The sequence below is a fragment of the Panonychus citri genome, unplaced genomic scaffold (genome assembly GCF_014898815.1).
Source record: "Panonychus citri isolate SS breed McGregor unplaced genomic scaffold, ASM1489881v1 Contig00142, whole genome shotgun sequence".
Taxonomy (NCBI): Eukaryota; Metazoa; Arthropoda; class Arachnida; order Trombidiformes; family Tetranychidae; genus Panonychus; species Panonychus citri.
In genome coordinates this window covers 599,341-624,438 of record NW_026515547.1, presented here as the reverse complement: position 1 = coordinate 624,438, position 25,098 = coordinate 599,341, and the positions used below count along the sequence as shown (strand labels likewise).

Genomic DNA, 25,098 nt, shown 5'->3' with positions numbered 1-25,098 from the left:
AGAGTGAGAGACAAATAAAGTGACCATCAAAAAGCTACGACAAGAAAGAAAGCAATGACCATTCGAATTACAAGGTCAAAACACAAGATTAATTTCCAATTGTCTTCAACGCTAACAACGAATTTGTCACCAACTCAGTTCCAAACAATTCATCTTATCCTTCAAGATCTAAACAATTCTGATTAGCCAAAAAAATTCTGTTCAAGATGAAAATGTCAACAAGAGAGTCCGAATGGTAACAAAGGTCATCTTGGTCAAGTTGATTCTCCATCTTTTCCCATTGTTGGATCGAAAATGAAGCTCTGAGAGTCCACAGATTTGCTGAGTATTCACAAAGTTAATGACTAATTGAGATGAGATGACGACGAAGATGAGAATGGTAACAATCCAGTTAGAAAAGAAAACGCCTTATTTCCCATTAAAAGAATAAAAAAGAAACAAAAGAAGAAGTAAAATTAGAAGAAGAGAAAAAATAAATCATCTTTTAGAAAGAGAAATAAACCCAATGTAGATTAGGTAAAGAAAGAGAATAGAATAAACAAAACACAGTTAATATTCTTTTTAGAATATTGAAAAATAGAAAAGAAAAACTGACTTACCTTTTGTGTCTCCATTTTCTTTTCCACCCTAATAAAAAGAGTTCCACCCTCTCTTGGAATATTATTGTAACATTTAAAGAGAAATAAACAAGTCGTAGGTCAACAGGAAATGGAATTTAGTGGTTACCTGCAATCAACGAAACAAAAGGAAAACCTAAAAATTACCTGATCTTTTTTTCGTAGAAAATATAATCTCTCTCTCTCTCTCTTCCGGTCTTTTCAATAACAAATCCATTCCAATCTCCTCCTTTTACCTCTCTCCCTCTTCTCTCTCTCTCTCGCTCCTTCTCTATCGTTTTGATACAGAGACAAGATTCTAATCTATCATATCAACTATGTCTTCACCTTTCGGACAAGGTAAATGGTCAACCAAAAAGGATGTGAATCAATTGTGAACATAAAGACGAGTGAGAAAAAAAAAAGAAAATTGAAACTTACCTTTTCTCTTGAAATGTGATTCATCTTTAATCCATGTCACTTTGTGTATTCTTATTCTCTCTCTCTCATTATCCCTTTTGTTTCTTGTTAATCCTGATGATTACATTTATGGTCAATTAATCAAGAGAGACAATTACACTTTCTAATAGAATTTTATATTTATAAACTGTCAACTCGGATCATCTTTATTGTTTAATTAGTTTGTTAAGGTTAAGTTAATTTGAATAAGTGTCTCCTTGTGTCAATCCTTGTTACACTTTTTGTCATTTTCTTTTCTCTTTTCAAGTCAATCATCAACATTGAATTAATTGAGAAAAACATTCATCAACAAAATGAATTTGTATCAACATTTTCTCTCTTTCAAAATGTTGACAATAAGTGACATTGTTTTTCTATTCTAATTAAGTTGTTCTCCAATTTGAACATTTATCTCGATAAGTTAATTCTAAAATTCATCATGATGATGATAGTGTTTAAATCATTCCATCAATTTTTATGAGAATTTATATAAAAAAAGTGTTGTGTTGACAAAGAAAATTGAATTTTCTCCATTACTTTTCTTCCCATGGATCTTTCCACCCAACGGGTTGTTGACAGTTTTCCTGTTCCATATAATTTATCATGTTCACCTTATTCTAGTTTAACCTTTGACCGTGAAATCCGTGACTATTGTGATCAAAATGTTAACCTGACAACCTCTGACCCTTTCTCAAAATGTTCAAAGGTAATTCTGGTTGGTGACATGGCAGTTGGAAAAACTTGTCTTCTTAATCGTTTCACCTATGACACCTTTGGACTTGACCACAAAGCGACCATTGGAGTAGATTTTGCCATAATTAAATTTAAAATTCTCCAATTTCCATTTCAACTTCAGGTAACCAAATTTCATTTTAATTCTATTACAAATTTGATTAGGAACAAAGAGAAAAATCAATCAATCGACCAAAAGTAATTCGCTTCCAAATATCACCTAAGGTTCAATTTCTCTCTCTATCTCCATGAGTCACTGTTGTCAAGACAATCGTCACCTTATTGATTGCATATCATTAGCAACAGTAGAACTCAAATTATCCAACAATCATAATAAGCTAAAAGAGAATAGAACAAAAAAATGTTCTCTTCAAGATTTAGTTACATTCGTCATGACAAAGAGACAGACAGACTATCCAATATCTGTTGAGATCTTGGCAACAAAATGGATCATAGTTTATCCATTAGGCAAGAAGGAAACACGAACAGTAATTAATTTGATTCTTAATCATTTCCTTTAATCATATTTCAATTTTTTGTTTATTCGATTTCTCTTTTTTTCTCTCTCATTTTTTGACTTGATCCTTTAATCCATTTAATTGATTAACAAATTGTAAGAAAAAAGTTAGCCCAAAATTCATGATGAAATTATTATGACATGAGAATGATTTTCAATGTTATTGATTGAATCATTTTTTTAGTTGTCAGGTAAATGATTGTTACATTTAATCACAATCAATGAGTTTCGGTTGATATATTTTGACAAACAAACAAATGGTAGATTAATAGATTAGCTTAAATTCAGGTCCACCCTGAATTAACCTTTTTTCCTGTAACAATGACAACAATTGTCTCTCTTTTAATCACAATTAAGCCTTGAAATTTCTCAGATATAAATAGTAACTTGTTTCGAATATTTTGTTTTTTCTTCTCTCAAAGGTTTGGGATACTGCTGGTCAAGAAAGATTCCAATCGATTGCTGAAAATTATTATCGAAATGCTCATGCAGCCATAATCTGTTTCGATCTTTCCAATATATCAACTTTATCGAATGTAACTACTTGGGCAACTCGTATTATCGCAGGTAACAAAGGTAATAAAATTCCGTTGATTTTTCTTGTTGGAACCAAAATGGATTGTTTAACTGATTCGGTGGTACAATTTGTCGAAACGGAAGCAATTAAAGTGGCCACCTCCCTATCAGCTGAATATTGGAGTGTCTCAAGTCAATCGGGTTATAATGTGGAAAATTTTTTTAAACGAGTCGCTGCTCTTTCATTCAGTGAAATTATTTTGAATACAATTGAAAGAATCAAAGAGGAAAAGGAAACCCAAGCCGTTCAATATTCAGCTAATTTTGTTAAGCTTAGCAAGAAGAAAAATTTTGCTCTAATCAAAGCTTGTATGGTAACTAAATGTGTTTACAAAAAGTAATTTATGATTAACAAAAAGAAAACACCAAGCAATCAAAGGTTAATCAACAGATTATAAATACATAAATGAGAGACAATTTAATCTCCCATTGGAATTGATCACTTTTCAATTCAATTATTTACTTGAAGGTTTGTAACTCATTTCAATTCTTGGATTCAAGTTAAAATCAAGCTGATTGTGTATTTCTTAATTATCGTAGACAATTAATCAACCAACCATTGAAAGACTTGCCTTGTATTAATTATTGTGTGATAATTTTCACATTTTTAAAGTAGAACATTTATAAAATCAACAGGAAACTAATTGTCGTTGAAAAAAAAGTTAATCAATTAAAGTTGATTTGTGAACTCAACAAGAAAAAAGCATAACAACAATGGATGGACTTTGGTTTGACACAATTTTGCTTTTCTTGATTGTTAAATTAACATTTAACATTGAATAAGACAGTAAATGTCCATCACATTGACTCCCGTTGGTCCACCAGTGTCTATCATACATTGTGGAAGATACGTTGACCAGAAAGTATACGAATCATGGTTAACAAGATATTCTTTTGCAGAATTGTAAATATCCGATGAAATGGATTCATTGTATTGATAAATTACACCAGAAATGGGGGTTGGTCCATCTTGTCCATCGGTTCCTCCAGCAAGAAAGGCGAAATTGGTTAATTGGTCATTAAATGTATCAACTAAAAACCTTAAGGCCATTTCTTGACAACGTCCACCTTTACCTTTATAAAAAATAAGGTGAAAAGATTAAAGTAAAAATAATTGCTAATCAAAACAAATCTAATTGCTTGCGAAAACATTAGTAATGTAATTAACGTAATTAAGTGTTGGTGGTGTGTGTGTCTATTAATTGCTAAAAGGCATTTTTCCATTGTGCTAATGTTATGTAAAGAAAAAAAAACTCATCGATAATAAAAAAGTTATATTATCAAGTGTAATAATTAAGAGGATTCCCCAGCAACAATTAAATTGTTAAATGGTAAATAAAAGGTAAGTATTAACTTACCAGGATTGGAAGGTAAAGTTACAACAGTTTCTCCACCTCCGATCCAGCAAATTTTCCCTTCATTATTATCCGAAGTGCGAGCAATTTGAGCAAATCGGGATCCTAATGTTGATGCATCACCGGAAATTTGATTACCTAAATCAATCACTTTATAGCCCAATGAGTTCATTAGGTTTTTAGCAGCTGAAAGGGCAACTTGATTACTAACAATGATGTAATTGTGTAATCGATCGGTAATGGAAACATTATTTGATTGTTTAACATTTTGTTGACATAGATCACGAATACTTGAATCAACTGGTAATTTGTAAATATCAATTAACTCCAATGGGTTAGCTGAATCATTTGGCCGTAAAACGGTTGGACCAGAGCCAATTATGTCTATTGGATCACCAATTACATCACTGGCGATAAAATTAATCATCTCAACATTGGTTGATGAGGAGAGTACACGAAGGGCAAGTTGACCAGCTTTAACTTTAGACCAACAACTACGAACACAATTAAGTTCATTGATTGTACAACCAGCGGCCATTAGTTGACGGGTCAACTCTCGTTTCATGGTTAAAGTTAAAGGTTCTTTGGGTGCTACCAAAAGTGCTGATGCTCCACCAGTTATCAGAGTGATGAAAACAATTGGTCTATTAACAGATTGACCCATTTTACCACTGGTTACATTGTCTATTAAATCGAGGATTGCATTAGTTGCTATTACAGAATCTTCATCTAAAATTTAAGGAATAGAAAAAGGAATATAAATGAATCAGACAAACAATCGAATGAGATTAAAAAAAATATAAATCATTTACCTGGTAGATTATTTTTCCCACCAAAATATGGAGTAATATTATGTTTCTTCAAGAGATTAAGATGATCATCAAATTTAATTCCAATGGGCATACTGATTATCCCTTTGATAATTTTAACAGAGTCAGAATTTTGCTTTTCTAAAGCTCCAAGAAAACCAAGACATAATCCAAGAACTCCTTTACCTGGTAAATGAATGAGAAAGAAAAATATTTCACTAAAAATAAATTCATAAGAAATCATTTCGATTGAATTTGAATGAGAACAATTAAAATCTAGACTTTAGGTGATAATTTAGTTGAATGATTTTATTTACCTGATCCAATTAGGTAAACATCTTTGCCCAATAAGTCAAACTGTTTAACTTCATTGTTTAATTGATTGATTTTGACCAATCCTCGATCAAAGGAGATGTTATTCCCAATTATAGTATCACCATTAACTGATTTAATTGCGGTTGAATGGATTTGGCGAAGATGATCACAAAGAGAAGATGACATGTTGAAGTGATTAACATTAATTACAAAACGAAATAGTCAATGTATTTTCTTTCGGGTGTGTTAATATCTATTAAAAAGAAAGAAAAAGAGATGAGAGACAAATATAGAGGAAAATTAGGAAGATTAAAAGAAAAGAATATTTTTTTGTTCTATTCTCCAAATTGAAAGACAAGAGAAGATACAATAAAAAACAAATAAGATCAACTGATTAACTTACGTCAAAGTCAATTAAGCTAAAAAATGAGATGATAACCAGTGAGTGACAAATTTAATAAACATGATGACAAATCCAATTTGTCTTCCTTTTTTCTCTCTCAATTTTGTTTCCTTCTTTATCACATTAAAATTAATAACATAGTTGACTAATTATCACCCAAGGAAAACTCATCCATTAGTCAATAGAAATGAAAGGTTGGTGAATACATTTTTCCAATCTTACGATCACAATCAACAAATCTAATGTACTGGAAGATCACAAGTTATTTGCAAAAGAGGAATAAACAATTTAAACAACACAAAATCACTTCATTTTGATTAATTAATAAACGACAATGATGATTGAAATTCAAAATCATTGAACAATCAAAATAACAGAAACAACAATAAATTGAATGATCAAAGATTCTTATCATAACCAACCGGTAGATGGAACTGATTTCAGTTTTGGTTTTGTTCTATTCCACCAGATGGAGCCACAAGTTGCCTTCTAATTTTGATTCGTTTTAATTTTAATTCAGTTTATCAAATTTTCAATCAAATTAACAATAAATTGTCAATTTAAAAGCTCATTCAAAAGCTGATAATGTTTTCAAGGAGAGGTAAAGTTTTTTTCTTACCAACCTACAGGATTAAAGATTCAAATTAACTCGATGATTGATTGACAATTGTGTTCAAATTAAAGCTTAATTTGAACAAAATAATCAGTTGATTACTTTGTTTTTTTTTCTTCAAAATATATTAATTGCTCTTTCTCAACATTTTAATTAATCAGAGATTAACCTTCAATGAAAAGAAAGAAAGAAAGAAAGAAAGAAACTATCTCTTGTTAATTAGAAAATTATTCTAGAACATTTTAAAATTAAGAAGAAGAAAAAAAAATTCTAAACACAAATCAACAAAATCGATAATAATTAATCAATATTCATGGAAAAAACTAATTACAAGTTGAAGAAAAAGTTAATTTCCTTAAATTTGTTGACAGTTAAACATCATTTGTCTTAATGAATTATCAGATTAAAAAGAAAATCATAATTATAATGATAACGATAAAAAATATAATCGATTTCTAAATCATCATCATGATTGATTCAATTCTTTCACAATTGAATCAATACAAGTAACAAATGTAATCTAATCATTAAATCATCACATTTGATTTGCAAATATTACTATTGATTGTGAATCTATTTGATTCCGTCTTCTAATCATCATCATGTTGATGAGCACACTTCCATCAGATCAGGTAACATAATCAAGGAAAACTAATGACAATAATTAATAAACGAATCAATTAACAATTATAATTACAATTATAAAAGTGCAACAATAAACAACAACAACAACAACAACAATTAGTTAACTGTTTAAATCCAGTCTAGTAATTGAATCCATCGGGATAAGTATCATGTTGATGATGAAATTGAAACTAATGTTGATTTTGATTGTGATGAGATCAAGTTAAATTGTTCAATCTTAATTGTTATTACCTGTTGTCTACAAATGCCCTCAAGGTTAAATCTTAATTATTAATCAAGTGTCTTAACTTACAAATTATCATTTCAGATTATAAAATATCAACTTGACAAAATGATTTCGGTTCATCATTTATGCCCTTAAGCTGTGAATTTAATAATAATCATGATGATAAGACAAGGGATTAGGATTAGATTGGGGATTTAATTTAAATCTACTACCTGGTAATTAAATATTGTTACTTAAATTGATTAGTTTCAATCAAAATTATCAAAAAAAGTTACATCAAAATTTGAATCTATCATTTAAAATGTTGATTCAACTTTTTTCCTGTTGATTTTTTTTTCACTCAAAACGATCAATTTAATTGATGACTTTTTGATTTAATTGATTTAAGTTTATATTTGTTTTATTAATTGACGTTTCTATCATGTTGATGTTTCTAATGTGATCTAATTAAATCAAAAATTGATTTTCTTATCCTAATTTTACATTTTGTGTTAACATAATTACTGTTAATTAGTTGACATTAATTTGACTTATATTTATACAATTAAGTCAATCAAATTTGAACAATTTCATTCAGTTTGATCAAGTTTATCAACTTAATTATAAAACAAAAATAAGTAAATCAGTTAATTTAACTCGTAATTGTGATCAATTTTTTTCCCTGAAATAATGATTGACTAATGATTAAGTTGATCATTGTCTTGATTAACAATTAGATTGAAAGAAATTTCTGTTCAATCATCATTTCTGATTAACTAATTTAGTTTCAATCTAAATGTAAAGTTAATGTTTACAATTAAAGCTCTCGAATCAAATATAATTATTAATACAAAGTGAAATTTAATTACTTATAAACTGATTGAAATTTTGTAGTTGATTGTTGAGTTTAGAGGTTAATTGCTGCCACCAGGATGTTATTTGATTAAAAATCTGTAACAATTAAGCTAATAACTTTTTTTTTCCATGTTCAATTGATTGAAAATCACTAATCAAATGTAAATTGTTCAATCATATTGATGATCTGATTAACTAACATTGATCTAATCTAATTGATTTGGTTATCATAATAAAATGATTAACTGTATTTAGAGACACAATTAAGGTAACCAGCTAATGTTTGATTGTTAAAATTGATACCAATAACTAAATGAGTAGCAATTAGTGATGATACTAACAAATTAAATTGAATTAAGCTTTTAAATTATGATCAGTTGTTGATGATCAACATTATAATCAATTTAATCAACAAATTACTTCCGATATTTGATCAGGAATATTAAATGTTCACCCTCATCTTTTAAACTAAATCATAATTAAATTAAATTAAATTTCTGCGCCTTTGCAACTAAAATGATTAAAATCATCACTTAAAAAAAACTTCCAGCAATTAGTTGATTATCTTAATCACCAATTGATTGTTGGATTAATATACATGAAATGACCTGATAAAAAGGCTTGAATCAATAAAGTCAATAATTAATTTAATTTTCTCAATAAAAATTAAAATTAAAAGTTAATCAGTTGATTAGACACCAAATAAACATGAACATCAACAAGTAATGAAAAAAAAGGTTAATCATTTCCAATGAATTAAGATGATCATTAGGAAAATCAAAGATTCAATCAGATTAATTGTAATTAAATGTTAATGATGATGGTTAATATTATCATGAATCACAATCAACTAACAAACACATGTAATCGTAATCAAATTAACCACCATGCAAGTGACAGATTAAGAGTGCTGAGTTATTAAACTAAACTGAATTAAGTTTATTTCCAATGTACAATAATCAATTTAATTTAATTTAATACAGTTACAAATTGCTTGATAACTTGATTGCAATTAGAATCAAATCAAAATATTAATATTAAAGTTTGTGTGTGGCTCAGGTAAGAGATGAAAGTTTAATCATCGCCATTAAATCAAATCTAAATCCAGTTAAATTTTCCGTTTCTTCAGCTAAATTAAGCATCACAACAATTAAATTAGATTGTTTTCTGTCTGTGATTAGTAAATTGTTGCTGTAGTCTTATAATTAAGATATTGATTGACTTTTGTTCTGTTTACTTGATTGTATTATTTACAATCATGATTATGTTTCCATTCAAATTGATGTTGGTAAAGTTGATTACTAAATATATTTAATGAACAATTTAAATTAAAGTAAATTTTTTGGTAAAAAAAAGTTCAGTTAGTTACAATTAATTAGAATCACAATGAATTTAATAATCACGATTAGCTTGCAGCTAATTAATCGGCTTCTTCTTGATTGTAATCAAGTTTTCTGTGTTTTGTTTTTACCTCAACAACAATCAAACAGTTAAACAGTTAATTTTATTTAAATTGTTTTATTTACTTAATTGTTGGTAAAAAAAACTAATCAAATAAATGGTTTGTTTGGTATACATACTCAATATAAGAACCACAATTAACCAAGTGTTTGTATTGATTGTGATAATTTAACAATAACAAGGTGGTTAAGATTAGGTTGATTAAGCTTCTGATTACTGATCGTGATGATCATGTTGATTAACCTTCAAAATCCTCATCACTTAATTGTTAATCATTTCCAATCACCATTAAGCTGTTTGCTGTTTTCCTTATTGTAAAAGTATTAATAACCTATAAGATTTAAATTAATTAACTTAATCATCAGGATTCAAATATTTTTACAATCAACTTTGAAAGATTTTTGAATGGAAAAAAAGTTAATTGTTGTTGTTAAATTATAATCACAGTTGTAACATAATTAGAAAAATATTGTAATGGTAACTTGTTTATCTTAATTAATTGTTATCTAACTCTTTTCCTAATTTGAATACAATTTAAATCAACTTTTAATGATTAATGACAATCTAAGAGGGAATCAGGGTTGGTTAATTATCTTTTTCTTAATCATGATTAGTTAATTGTCTTCTCCTTTCAGTGATTAAATTGTGATTATAATTCATTAGGTCACTAGGTTTTTGTTTGTTAACCATTTCAATCTTAACCAGTGTTAATATTTTAATAATTATAACCTTGATTTTGGCAATTGATTATTACTTATATTTTGTAATCAGCTAATTAACAAATCACTTTTGTCTTTAATAATAATCATGATTAAGATTAGGAGGAGTCGAGTCTCCTTTTTTTCCCTAGTTTCTTGCCTCAGGCTATATTATAATATGATGATTCTGATGATCAGATAATTTTGATAAAAAGGCAAATGAGATGAGAGTTTTGTAGTAATTAATTATAATTAGTACTAATTTTTCATGAGAAAATGTCTCACAATCAAGTAAATTACACGTTAACCAAAGATGATTGGTGATTTTGTTTATTGATTAAATATTAATTGTGATCAGAAACAATGTAACAATCAATTGAAAAACCCTTCGAGCACAAATTTCCTAATGATTTGATCATTGGTATGGTTTATAAATTGATAAGATTAATGATAATATAAATGGTTAATCAATTAAATGGTAAAAGAAAAGCAAATTCACTTAATTTAGTAAAGAAATTAATTAATTCCTCTATTTTGATTAACCAAAAGATCAACAAACAGAAAATGTTTCATTTTTACACTGATTCTTACCAAGAGATGGCGATACTTTCGTAATCTAATTCTAATTGGATTAAATTGATTTTGTTACAAATTAAATCAAACTAAATCGTATAAATGATTAATAATTTAATTTGATTAACAATTTGTAGTCAATATAATAGTTGATAACCTCAAGTCCATGAATTAATTGTAAATATTTAAGGAAAATCTTTTAATTTAATTTAAAGTAAAAAATTTTCTTATTTCTTTTATAATTAATGAAGCAAAAAGAAAACAAAACTTTGATTAGTTAATTGCTAAAATCAGAGGGAGTTGCAGTTAATTGATTTTCTTCATCTTAATATATATAAACTGCAATGAGTGAAGTGATAATAATGACAACAATTAGTACGATTAAGATGATGACCAATCCTTTTTAATTTCAGTGATAAAAAATTGATTTAAATTGTTGTTGTTTAATTGTTAATTTCCTCGAGCAGAAACAAATCAACAATGATGGTTTGAAATAATTGCAATCACAATTATATAGTTACTTTTAATTGCTTTAAAATGGTGTTGTAACTAATCTGATACACTAATCAAATTTAATCCAACGGCAACAACAACAAACCAGACAGAAATCAATTAAATTAATTGTTACTAATAAGTTAACGGTGATAATTAATTTATGTTAATTATTTTAATTACAGCAATTGAACAAATATTAGGAAGAAGAAGAAAAATCATCCAGACAATTTAATTGATTATCAATGAAATTACAATGAAATGCAAGTGATTAAGAAGCAACAAATTGCTATTAAATTGTTCACCTTGATCGTTAATATTCATTTACTATTTTCAACAATTAATTGATTGTCTTTCTCTCTAATTGTGAAGGTAATTCGTGATAAAAGGTTTTAAATTTCCGATTATCATTACAATCAAATTGATATATCAAAAAAGCAAATCAGTTGATTAAATTGTAACCACAAGACTCACAACAATTTACTAACAATGACAAAGTTAAGCCGCTTGATTGTTATTCATTTGATTATGATTAAGATTAATTAGTAAGTAATGATAGTTGATTAACTGAGTTTTTCAATAAAAACTTCAAATCATCTAAATAATAGTTGATTCTTAATTACTGTATATGTAAAAACTATTAAAGTTGATTGTAATTAAGATGATTATGATTAGCAACCAAAAAAAAAATAACGGGATAAATTATGAATTGTTGGTTGAACAATTTACTGTTTCATCATTTGGGAAATTGTGATTGATAAGCAATTTAACACTGATTGTAAACTAATCACGCTTTTAACGATTATCATCAAGATTAATCTTATTTAGATTAGCATGATAATCACAATCAACTGATGATAATAATCGTTGTTTAATCAAAACGCCAAAAACAAAACACCAACTCGCAATCACGATTTACCAGAACTTCCAGATTAGTTGAAAAGATCTGATGATTATGATGAAGAAGAAAAAACTTTTTCTCTTCCTTAATTCTTAAAAGCTGAATGATTCCAATTCAATTCTCACCATGATTTAGATGAGATCACAATGAATTGTATCACACAAGATTACCAGTATTCTAGCACTTTGATCAATTTAAATTATTAAGTTAATCACAAGTGATTTACTCTGTTAATCTCAACATTAATAGAGATAGATAGAGAGAGAGAGAGAGAGAGAGAGAGAGAGAGAGAGAGAGAGAGAGAGAGAGAGAGTGAATGAGTTTAGAAAATTAATCGTAATCATCAACAGGGAGTAAGAACTTTTAAATCTCTAATTTCTCCCATTCGGATTAAAAGTTTTCTCTCAATGAAATAGTTGATTGAATGGCCACGAGTTAATAACGAGCCTTAATCGTCATGATAATCAAGTCTGACAAAGGAAAAAACAATCAACTGATGATGATTTACTTTTTGATTGCTACACAATTGAGCTCTTCGCGATTGTAATCACATCTATCTTACTTTTTAAAATACAACAAAGAAACCAAATCAACCTGATAATCAACATGATTATCATGATAATCATGATTATTCATTCATTTAATGTTCATTATCACCTTTTGTTGCTTTTCAGTACGTGTTCACTAAGTCCCTTTACCTTTTCATGATGATAACTGTCCAGGTAAAAGATGATGTTGATGATGATGAATGAAGATGAGCACATTATCTAAGATGAGGATGATGATGATGATGATAGTTTCTTTTCATGATGAAATCTCATATCGGAAACTATTAGAATCCAGATATTATGAATACACATTGAGAGGACAATGAAGGATTATAATTAATAGATGAATGTAAATGTAACCATTGTTAACTTATCCAACAATTGAATTGATTCAGTATAGTTGATGATGATTAACTTTGGCACGCTTTGTGATCTAAACAATTTATTTAAATTGTTCATAGATTTCAACCTTGATTGCAAAAGGTGTGTTTACCTTTGTGATATAATAATAATTTAATTGTGATCATCTTCCTCATTGTAACATCATCATCAACATTTTGGTTCATTTTAATTTCTCAAGATGAGGAAGCGAGTGAGAGCTTATTATTTTATCCCTAATGATCACAATCTTAAACCAAATTGTTAATTGTTATGGTTTACCCAATAGATAATTTCTTTAATGTATAATCAATAATCATCTTCAAATGGTTAATCATCATCATCAATCAAAGGTTAATTAATTATGACAGTCCTCAAGTATCTCAAGACAAATAATAATTGAAATTGGTTTGAAATTTTTACGTTTTTTTTTTTAATTAACTTCAACCTTTTCTCAATCAAATGTTAATTAACTTACTAAGTAATTAAAAGTTAATTTAGTTCACTATTATTATTGCTCACTGACACTGATTGACATTTTATTATCATCATCAATATAAGTTTAATTGATTATAAAGGTTAGTTAATAATGATCACAATTAAGCTGAATATCAATTTGAAAACAAATATAAAATCTGAACAAAGTTCATAGACTTAAATTCAAAGTCTAATAATAATAATTACCCTCAGGCTATTGATAAAATAGGTTTTCCCATTATATTTACAAACTATTTCATAGCCTTCACAGCAATTAAATTTAATCACAATCAATAATAACCATTACCATGATTAACTTTATATCACTTTTATTATCAAAATAATTTAGATTAAGTCTAAAAACTTTTGCCCAACAATTAGCATGAAGATAATTGATTCAATGTTATTTTTCATTTATAAATTGCAACAATTAACGCTGTTAATTGTTGGACCAAATAAATTGTTGATTCTTTTCCTATTCTATTGAATAATCATGATTAATTTTGATTGTTAATGTTGTCATATGATGTTGATAGTTAATTTAATTTGATTACGTTCCTATAATGTTGATTTGCTTTCCAGACTCTTAATTAAATTGATTGTAAATTGTGATTAAAAGTTTTACCTTTTTTTTTTAATTTAACTTAATCAACATTCATACTGAAATAATAATTTAAATTCAATCAATAGCACCCAAATATCATTTCTCATTGCCACAATTAACACACAATTTAAATAAATTATCAGTTTAAATCATAAATCAATAGACTCATGAGTTAACTTGTCAGTTAATTTTTCTGATCACAAATTAACTGGAATACAAAATCAAATCTGTAACCATGATGATTAAATCATGATAATCATGATCCGATTACCAGGATAATCAGCAGTTGATTGTAATAAAAACTAACAACAGTATAAAATACAATCAAATTAAAAATACGAACAATTTACCAAAATAACAATTTACTGATTATTGGCTCTAGATAATCACGATTAGATTAGATTTAGATATTATTGAAACTAAAGGTAAATCTCACGATTATTAAATGATCCAAAAGTTAATCTCTTTTTTTGTTATCCTTTAATTGTTGATTATAAAATTACAGTTAATTCAGTTTACTGATTTACCGGATTTACAATTGAATATCGGTTAATAGTTACAAATCATGAAAACGATTAGCATTTTGAAGCTTAAACGCAAATTGTTATTAAACTGATTATGATTAACAACCAAACTAATACATGACAATAATAATCTAGGAAATGGTTAAAATTAAGTGTAAAAAAATATCCTCAATGATTAACAATCAGTTAATCTAATAGGATTAACATACGAAGGTGAAAAGTTATCCCAAACTATGTAATCATATTGGTACGTATATTAAATTAACTGATTGTTGTTGGTCAATACTGATAAAAGTTTTAATTGTTGTTACAATTAAACAAGTTTTACATCAATCAAAACTAATTTAGATCATGATTAGAGTAGTTGATTAGGTCAAGCTAAAAGTTTTCTCGTATATAAAAGTTTTGTTGTTTTCGTTTTCTTTTGGTCAACTTTTCCTTAAAAACTGTTAACTGGATTAACTTTTATGATCTCGATTAAAACAACAACTCTCTCTCTCTCTCTCACTACATAGATAAACCTTTTTGATAAGCTTGTAAGGTTTTACTAATCGTGACTTGGATTAGTGAAAAAAAAGCAAAACAGGAAACAGGAAGAAGTATTAACTTAAATGATGGCGAGAAAAAGTTTCCATATAATATTTGAATGGGGAGAAAACAAATTAAGGTGTAGAATGAATTCTCATTCGTATTGAAAATTATTGATACAAATGAATTGATTTTTGTGTGAATCAAACAACAATTAGATTTAATTGTAATTCAATAATAGTAGATGATAGTTGTTATTAACTCTCAATATCAATTAATAGTCAACTTGATTGTTGAATTGAAAACTTTTCTCACTTGATATTTGTAACATGTTGAGTTTATGAAATTGATATATAAATGAATATAAGAAAAAGGTTATCATTTAAATGATTATTATTATCAACAATTTATCGGTAATAATTAAATTAAATTCTTGTACCAATTATCATGGTAATCAAGTTGTAGGCTGAGCTGCGGGCTGTGTGGTTCAGGTGTACGAAGCCTAGTTTGCGCAGCGAAAGTACCACCGTGGACGGATCATAAATTTGAGTATGATCTGTGCGGAAATTTTCCTGTAAGTTTACTATGGCCATGTTATGGATTTTTTCTCATATAAATTATTTCTATTTACTTCCATCAGCTTCGACAGAGTTTCTTGAAAAAACTTTATATGACTGGTTGGCTCACCTCTAAGCCTGAATCATACATTGATAATATACAGGGCTATTCAGCTATTTTTACCGTTTTTTGTGATTTTCTCAGTAACTAAGAGTCACAGAGACTCGCGCATTGAATAGTCTGAGACTGAATGATACTTGATTGTCATAGCAAAGATCAAGGTCATTCAGGTCATTGCTGATATTACCTTCAGATGACCTTGAAACGCATTCTTACAACAATTACACCGGTAAAAGTTGGAATACCATTGGAATATGAGCCCCAGGCAATCTATTTCTGGTTGATAAAGTGTTCGTTTCGTCAAATGGATGGAAATTTCTGGTAAGCCAATAAACCAAATGAGACGAAAGCGGCAAAAGAAAAATTCTAAGTGATTTAAATGAACCTACGGCCATGGGTCAGTTTGGTAAAAATATTCTGGTTGCAAGCAAAACTAGAAAAGAAGCAATCGAAGCGCGTAAATCTAAAGAGTTGTCTGGTTGCTCAAGTGAAGTGAATAAAAGTTCGGACCACACTATCGTCATAGACAAGATAGTGGTTGATAATGATGAAAGTGAACCAACTTTAACAAATGCAAGTCAACTCAAGAGTTGACGTCAGCCCTTCGAAACATACACTTTCTTTCAGCAATGACCTGAATAACCTTGATCTTTTGTATGACAATTGGTATCGTTCAAACTCATACTATACAAGTTTCGAGTCTCTAAGACTCGTAGTTTGTGAGACTATTGCAAAAAAAAACATCGGTAAAAATAGACCTGCATATCCCAAGTTGTATTTCAACAGTGCTATATACCTGGTATCAGTATTTAAATATTTCTTTGATTATGATTGATAATATTTATTTGTATTCATGTATTTAATTCGTTTCAATTTTTTTTCGTTGATTTTAGCTCCAAATTACAATACAAAATTCATTCAATTTCACCCTCAGGTCATTTTTATTATTTATGAAATCAGATGGATATTCTGATTTCCTTGTGTCCATTTATTCAAAGTTGGCCAATTCTTTGGCCATAACATGACAGCTAGTGACTGTGATTTATCGTTGCAACCCATTGATTGGTTTATAAACATTCACCTTATCGTTTTTAATTATATGTATCTTGAGACTGGGGATGATTAAAGTTGATTAGTATTAGAATATTGGAAAAAAAAGTTTGATTTATAATCACATCATAATTAACTCCCTGTAATTAACCACATGGAGAACCTCATGTTTTGTAACATTAGTAAGTCCTTGAAAACGAGACTTAATAATCAATTCTGACAATTAACTTGGAAACAATTAATAATTACATGGTTTGAAAGTTAATCAAGTAACTCAGGTTATCAGAATTTGATAAGAATTTGTAAAAAAAACTTTTTCTATCAACGAAAAGTTTGTCAAAGTCTCTCATCATTAGAACTTTTTTGTTTCTCATTCGATAATAATGATTATTTCTCCCCTCTCTCTCTCTCTCTCTCTCTCTCTCTCTCTTAAATTGATTTTGAATCACTAACAATCAATCTGATCTTAATTGTTAATCTATTAAACTTGATTCAATTGTTTTCTTTCATTTAGTTTTTTATTACTTCATTGAGAAGGACAAATGTAACCTTTCATGTTGCTGATTAATATTAATCAGTTTTTGGTTTTGATTATGTTTAAGTTGTAGTTGATTGTTGAAGTAATAGAAATGAATTACAATAAATTGAGATTATTTTTAACATCTTAATCAATTGAAATTCAGGTAACTGAAAAAATTGAATCAAGGATTTCATTTGAAATTTAATTCAATTCATTTCTCTCATTGATTGTTATCAAGAGTAAAGAGTTACAATCAAGTTAAAGAAGGAAAAATTAAATTAACAACAATTGATTACCCGGAATTCAAACAACTTTTTCATGGGCAATCATTTGATTAAGAAATATCAATTTGATTGATTAGACACTTTGATAATTACAATTAACTGATTAATTGTCAAATCCAATAGGTTTTTGAAACTTTGAAACTTTGATACTTTCCAACAAAACAATTTACATCTCAACATAATTAAATCACAAGGTAATTTAAATGGAATCAGTTTCACTAATTGTGTATATCTAAATCGTATTTAAATTGTTGATCTAAATTAACCTTGAGATATTAATCATCAAGGTTTCTGATTGTTAATTAAAACTACAATTTATATATAAGTCACTAAATTGTTGTTAATATTTGGCTAAAGGTATTAATATACAATCAAGTGAAAGAAAATGATTTAATTTAAATGATTAAATTGCGTGTCCAAATCATCATTATCTTAATCAATTAAACATTTAAATTAACCAACAACAATCAAGCTGAAAACAAATATTAACATAAATTGAGTTAAAGTTAATTGCTTATCATTACAATTAACAGAAAGCAAAAAAAAATGGACTTTCAATAGTTAATTGTATCAGAAAAATTGAAATCATCAGCTCAACAATCAAGTTAATTACAGAATTAAGAAAGAGAGAGAGAGAGAGTTATTAAAAAATAACAAAATTAAACATAACAATTAAATTTGATAGTGAAAGTTTAAAATATAAACTAAATGATTAAGATTTCCAACCCTGAAGGTTAATTGTTAATTGGATTAATAAAGTAATGATCAATCATGATTGAACAACAACAATTTCAATCACTTTTTCATGACTTTGTTAACCCTTCTCATTAATTGTTAATTGTGAACAATTAACTTTCATCGCAATTGGTAACGATTGACTCTCATTTTTTTTTAATCAGCGGGATTTTTTACTTACGTAAATCTAATCATATGTGTGTAGCTAATCATTTAAATCAACAACAACAATCAAACTTAATGATAGAAAACAAGAAATCAGCTGATGTAATGTGATTTATTTTCACCAAAATCTAAATCATGTTAATCATCATTATTATTATTGTGTTTATCGAGTGTGAATTGTTTAACCTTGCCCGTTAATTGTTACATGTGGATTTGTATATTATCATTGATTAACCTTGTTAGGAGAAAGTTTCAATTGATGATTAAATGAATGTGTATAAATATGATTAAAATCCTTGAATCTAAATCATGATGCTGATTCTGAAATTTTTCTGGAATCTGTTGATTGCTCAAAATCAGGGAAACTACTTGAGCTTATTACCTGAGATATTTACCTGGTTAACAATCAATTATTCTTGATTCAATTGTGTTAATCAGGTTTACAATCAATTCGTTGTCTTTGTCAATTTGTTTCCAATTCATATGGTTTTTGATTAATCATTAATCCATTTTCAATCAATTTCGCCTCAAGGAGTTTATGTTTATTTACATCATCCCAATTTCGGTTAATTGTAATAACTAAACCTTTCTTTCATTTTTATCCACTTTTACATGATGAAATTCATTAGATTCATTGGGAGAATGGTGGAAATGTCAAGGTTACCAATTAACTTTAATTCCTTTGAATCAAAAGCCCACAGATTAGATTAACTTTCAATGATTCTCAATTATAATCTTGTCATCAGTAATTTATGTCAATCATTGGAAGATTATTGGATTAACAAGTTAATTAGTCAATCTCATCTCTCTTGAACTGGATCAAATTGATTCATCATTCTTACTCAGAGTAACAGTGAATTATGAAAATGTATCTCTCAAAGTAGGACAATCTCAATCCATTGGAATCAGAGTTAATTGTCAATGTTAATTTAGTCGATTAATTGTTTATCAAATTTACTGATCATCATCATTGTCTCAAGGTTGTTAATTCTCGTTATCCTTATATTGCTTATTTATTATCTTCCTCTTCATATCAAATTGATTTTTTTTTTACTTCTCGTTATCTGATATCGATTGAAAGTGATTAATGGTTTACCCATTAAAGACTTAGCGATTTAATATCATTGAGGATACAATTAACTGTCGCTGTTATAAGTTAATTGTCATCTGCAATGATAATTTGTTACAGAAAAACAGCAAGAACGATCTTAATTGCTTATAAGCACAAATTTGCTAATTGTAAACGTGTTTATCTCATTCCCACGAAAACTTTTTCTCTTTACCTGGAAATTAAACTTATCGTTGTCGCGACAATTGCTATTGGGTAAACTTAACCCCTTCCTCTTATTACCCTAAGGGTAATTAGTACTTCCATCAAATGGTGAACAACTAATGACCAATCCCACTCCTACGTATCAGCCAAATTGAACGGTCAATAGTAAAATCAACTGACCAGCTAATGACCATCACTCTATCTCTGTGTATCTTTTTTTTAACCTTTTACTCCATTGTAACAATCAAATTGTACCTTGATTCTCACCATGATGATTAGCTGACGATTAAAAAACAAAAAGTTTATGATAATCGCAATTATCTGTAATTAAATTGATTGTGAAATCTTATCAACATATATGATAATTAAATTCTTGGATTAAACTGGTTCTGTATAAGGGCCAATTTATTTTGCTTTTCACATTTATCGTTAATTATCATGACAGATTCCTACAATCAATTGATTACTACCAATTAATTAGTAGCATAGGTGCAAATATCATTAGTGAAGAGTAATTTAACTTTTGATTAACGATAGACTTAAAAATGAATTAATTGTCATTCGATTGGGTCATCAATTATATTAGATGAAAAATTAATCATATTTCTGAAAAAATTATCAACACAATTGGACAAAATAATTAACCTCAGGCTATAATTATTAGTTGACCAATATAATGTAAATGATAATTACAGGATAATGTTTGAATTGGTCAAGAAAATCAATTTGATTACATTGAGATTGAAAATCAACAAATCAAACTCTGGTCAATAAATTAACTGGGTCAAGTTTTATTATCATTATTATCACTGTTATTATTGATTGCTAATAGATGACCGTTGACCATCAACAATCAAATTTGATGATGATTTTTATGATTACGAAAATTAAATGAACCAATATTGATAAGAATTGAATCACAATTAAAGGTTAGATGATATTAATTTTGAGCGGAAAAGTTTGATTACCCAATAAAGAAACGTTGAAATTAAAACTAATCTTATATCGATTAGGATTTTTATTTTAATCTATTATTTAAATGTTATATTGTTTGACCTCAATAATTGTTTGAATAAATAAAAACTAATCAAAAGTTTTAGATTGATATTGAATTTGAACGAAATTAAGAAAAGTTTATCAATGAAAATCTCATTGGGGAAAAAAGATCAAGGTTAAATTGTAATCAAAGTTAATCAAATATCAAGATGATTAAGATGAAAATGATGAGGATGAAGATGAAGATGAAGATGAAGATGATAATTATGATGATGATCGAGAATAAGAAAAAACTGGTTTTCCGTTTGGATTTTTAATTTGTAACCAATCGTAACGAATTGTTATTCTAACCATCGATTTCGTCGTAACGAACTCAATCAACTAGGATAAGCTAAGGTTCTTTAGGTTAAAGCTATGAACTCTTGGAACCCGATAATTAATATACCAAGATAAAAGTTTCCAAACAAAACTTTCCAGTTCCAATGGAAAAGTTTTATCTGTAAATTAAGATTAATTATCACGATGAGAGAGAGAGAGAAAAGTTCTGACAAGTTCTGAATAACTTTTGAAATAATCGCTACTTTGGTATAAATATCTAATCTCATGCAGATTAGTTGTACTAATTATTGAGATAATTATTACTTTTAGAATATTAGTTAAAGTAAAAATTTGGTTAATTGATCAAATTTACAATTGCGAATCGGATTGATGTATTGCAGAAAGAAAAAGAAAACTTAAATTATTCAACCTAATTGTTAGCCAATTGTTAACTAACAATTATTAACATGATCCATCATCGGCGTTAATCAGTCAATCATTTACCTTTTAAAAATCGTTAATCTTGTAAATCGTTACCAGTATCGTTACAACGTGAGCCTTAAAACCTTGTGGCTTGTAGGCTACTTACAGGTAAGAAGATATAACGGAAAAAGCTGAAGGTAAGAAAATGTTTACAACTTTTCTTCATCTTTACATTGATTAAAATTCGTATTGATTTCTAATTGTTGTTGTTGTTTTTGTATTTCGAATTCATAAAAAGAAAACCGATTAACCAATTTAAATAATTCACTTTCCTTTTAATCAGCATTTTGCTTGATTGTTGAAACAATATCATGTTAATTGTTGTATTATTATTATCTAAATGTATAATTGTATTAATAATCTATATACAAGTAATAACAGAAATTAGCAAAAACGATGATTGATTTGCTAATCACGATGAACAATTTTAAATTGTAATCCCATTGAAATTGGATATGATATTTGTACAGAAAAAAAAAGTTTGTTAATTGTTATCATTTGATGTAATCAGGGTGATGAAACTGATGATGATTAAGGATAAAAATGATTATAAATAACGTTGCAATGACTTATGGTGTGATTAACATTTAATTTTAATCAATCCATCTTATTAACACTCAATCCTGACATTTCAACAATTTAATCATCATCATCATTTGTGTTTCTGTCCTTTACCGTTAATCCAGTTATTACATGATAACTAATATATTACATTATCAACTAATGGATTGTGATTTTAATATATTAATTATGTTGATTGTTTGAATTTATATTCATAACTAAATAAGGTTTTACTGATTGTTGTAGTAATTTATATATATAACGAAAAAATCATTAACGGACTTTTCATCAAAGTTTTGATAGGAAATTGATTTCTATTGATTGTTCAACATTAATTCAATGAATGAATTTGTATTTATGTTAAATGTTCAAAGGTGTTAATCAATTGATCAACTGATTAATAATAATGAGAGGATACAATTCAATTTGAAATTGATTGATTTAATTTTCCTTTTTAACTGAAACTTTAATTTTCATTGATAATTGTTGATCATTGATCATAACACACTTATGATTAGTGTTAATCAATTGAATCAAATCCATCAAAATCAAAATGTAAAAAAAAAGTTTTCAAAAGTTTTTCATCAAACTGCCGATAATCAAATTTTATCACTTTGATTGTTGTTGTTGATTATCAATAATCAATGATCAAATTGTAGCAATAATAATGATTAAATTGTGTGAGTTTTAATTGCAGAGAGAGAGACGAGATTACCATTAATGGATTTTTAAATATTGAAATGATTAATCATTTATTAATAGTAATTTAAATATGATCCTAAATTATTTTATCAATCAAGGTTGGAATCATAAATTTTGTAACAAGGACGTTAATTACAATTAACTAAGAATTAAATTAATCAAGACACACACACACACACTCACAGAATCGGGTAATTAAACGTTATCAGAACGATGATTATTAGTAACGATGAAATTATTACCATTGGATGATTAGTGTAAACAATTAAAATCAACGGAGACAAGGTTAATTGTTTACTAGTTATTCATATTTCAAGATACAATCAACGACAATTTTGATTCTTTGTCCAGGGTAAAATGATTAGTTAATTGTTGCTGTTTGTAAAGTTGATCAGTTATCAATGAAAATCAATTGACTTGAATCGTTGAGATTTTGTTTGTATTAATAATATAATTTATATGAAAATGTTTCATTTATTTTTAATAAATTAAATTGTTAATTACCTTTAGGGTTTAATCTTGTTTCTAAGTCAATAAATCAAATCACAATCAAGTTTACCACTACTACTACTAATCAGTAGGTAGTTGAGTTAATTGTTAATCATAATTAAGATTAAACTTTGCGGTTTTCTAAATCAAGTTTACTGCTCTCATCTTATTGATCATTAATTCTGGCGCTTTGGAAGTTCAAATTTTAGGTTAAGATTGAAAAGTCTAAATAATGAGCGTTAATAAAAATCAGCAGAAATCGATGATTAATTAATTGTTACACACAAACAACAAGTAGTCGAGTTATTGTTGAGATTGAAATCGAGAGAAAAAAAAATTGATGGAACGAAATTCCTATCAAAAGTTTTCCCTTTTTCCCGATGAATGCTCAAAGGAATCAGAATCTGAATTAAGATAACATGATGATTATGATTATTTAAGCTTCTCTTCATCACTTATCATCATCATCATCATCATCATCAGTATTTGATGCTCATATTTTTCATCAGAAGCTGAAAACATGATAACTTTTCTTGGTGATTTCAAATTTCATGATAAACATTTTCTGAAACAACCGATGAAAATCAATTTTATTAACTATTAACTGATATTATTATTATTATAAATCTTGTAAGACAATTAATGTTAAGGTAAATTGTTGAAAATTTGGGTTATCAATCAAATGTTTAACTTTTGTTAAATGATGAAAACCATGATATTGATAATCAATAGATTACAAGAATTGGAATCACAATCAGTAAATTGTTTTTTTTTATTACTTTTCGCCATCAATTTTGAAAAAGATTTGTGATTTAAAACCTATCATCATCATCCGATTAATAATCAATTAGATTTTTCCAATCTTAATTATGATATCTAATCCTCGCCCTGTTATTGTTGATAATATTCAATTGCTACAGTTTACAATTGACTGATTAATTACTATTATATTATTAATATTATTCATTTGAGTATCAATTGAAACCAGAAATGAAATTATTTCATTTCTCTTGATTATATTGTATATTAACTGATTAATTTGATAACGATGATAACAATTTAGCATTGATACTTGATGCTGGTTTCACCAACATTTCAACAATTAACTTTAATCTGATCATTAAATGTGATTTAACTTTGATATCTAAACATATACACATATTACAATCAATAACAATCAATCAATTGATTTGCATTAACAATCAATTTTCAGCAATTCAATTAACGGGTTCATGATGATGATGATTGAGATAATAGTTACAATTGATTTTAATCGTTTACTGTTAACAGAACTATTGAAATTGATTAACTAATTACTAACTGATAATTTAAGATATTTTCTTGTTGTTCAAATGTCATAATTATGATTAAGAAATGTGATTGATAAGCTTTCATTTAATATGATTAATTAATTGTTTCAATTGATTGATAATCCTTAACAATTATCATTCGTAATCATTATCGGTATCATTTTAATTATTATCTTATGATTTAGTTCACAATTAAATCAAATTAAGAGAGAGAGAGAGAGAAGGTGAAAGTTACAAAGTTTGAAGTTAATTCTTGTTGTTTTCATGATT

At 27.4% G+C, this 25,098-nt stretch overlaps 2 protein-coding genes across 3 annotated transcripts; one reads left to right on the top strand and one right to left on the bottom strand.

Moving 5' to 3' along the window:
* Positions 1–886: 886 nt before the first annotated feature.
* Positions 887–3,254, top strand: LOC128395920 (ras-related protein Rab-34-like). Its single transcript, XM_053356415.1, has 2 exons — positions 887–1,911; positions 2,727–3,254. The coding sequence occupies exons 1-2, from the start codon at positions 1,603–1,605 to the stop codon at positions 3,219–3,221; spliced, it is 804 nt and encodes a 267-aa protein (XP_053212390.1). The 5' UTR covers positions 887–1,602; the 3' UTR covers positions 3,222–3,254.
* A 276-nt stretch (positions 3,255–3,530) lies between these two features.
* On the bottom strand, positions 3,531–6,141 carry LOC128395903 (uncharacterized protein C13B9.2-like). Of its 2 annotated transcripts, XM_053356386.1 has the most exons (5): positions 5,763–6,141; positions 5,362–5,612; positions 5,048–5,230; positions 4,239–4,964; positions 3,531–3,954 (listed from the first exon to the last, which is right to left on the bottom strand). In XM_053356386.1, the coding sequence occupies exons 2-5, from the start codon at positions 5,543–5,545 to the stop codon at positions 3,650–3,652; spliced, it is 1,398 nt and encodes a 465-aa protein (XP_053212361.1). In that variant the 5' UTR covers positions 5,546–5,612; positions 5,763–6,141; the 3' UTR covers positions 3,531–3,649. The 2 variants fall into 2 exon arrangements, with proteins under 2 accessions (XP_053212361.1, XP_053212362.1); XM_053356387.1 differs by lacking the exon at positions 5,763–6,141 and having other exon boundaries at positions 5,048–5,262; positions 5,362–5,502.
* Between the last annotated feature and the right edge of the window lie 18,957 nt (positions 6,142–25,098).

Coding starts and splice junctions, on each gene's coding strand:
- LOC128395920 (XM_053356415.1), top strand. CDS start 1,603: ATGGATCTTTCCACCCAACGGGTTGTTGACAGTTTTCCTGTTCCATAT. Junction 1,912..2,726: donor AATTTCCATTTCAACTTCAG/GTAACCAAATTT, acceptor CTTCTCTCAAAG/GTTTGGGATACTGCTGGTCA.
- LOC128395903 (XM_053356386.1), bottom strand. CDS start 5,545: ATGTCATCTTCTCTTTGTGATCATCTTCGCCAAATCCATTCAACCGCA. Junction 5,231..5,361: donor TGTTTACCTAATTGGATCAG/GTAAATAAAATC, acceptor TTCATTTACCAG/GTAAAGGAGTTCTTGGATTA. Junction 4,965..5,047: donor TGGGAAAAATAATCTACCAG/GTAAATGATTTA, acceptor CTTAAATTTTAG/ATGAAGATTCTGTAATAGCA.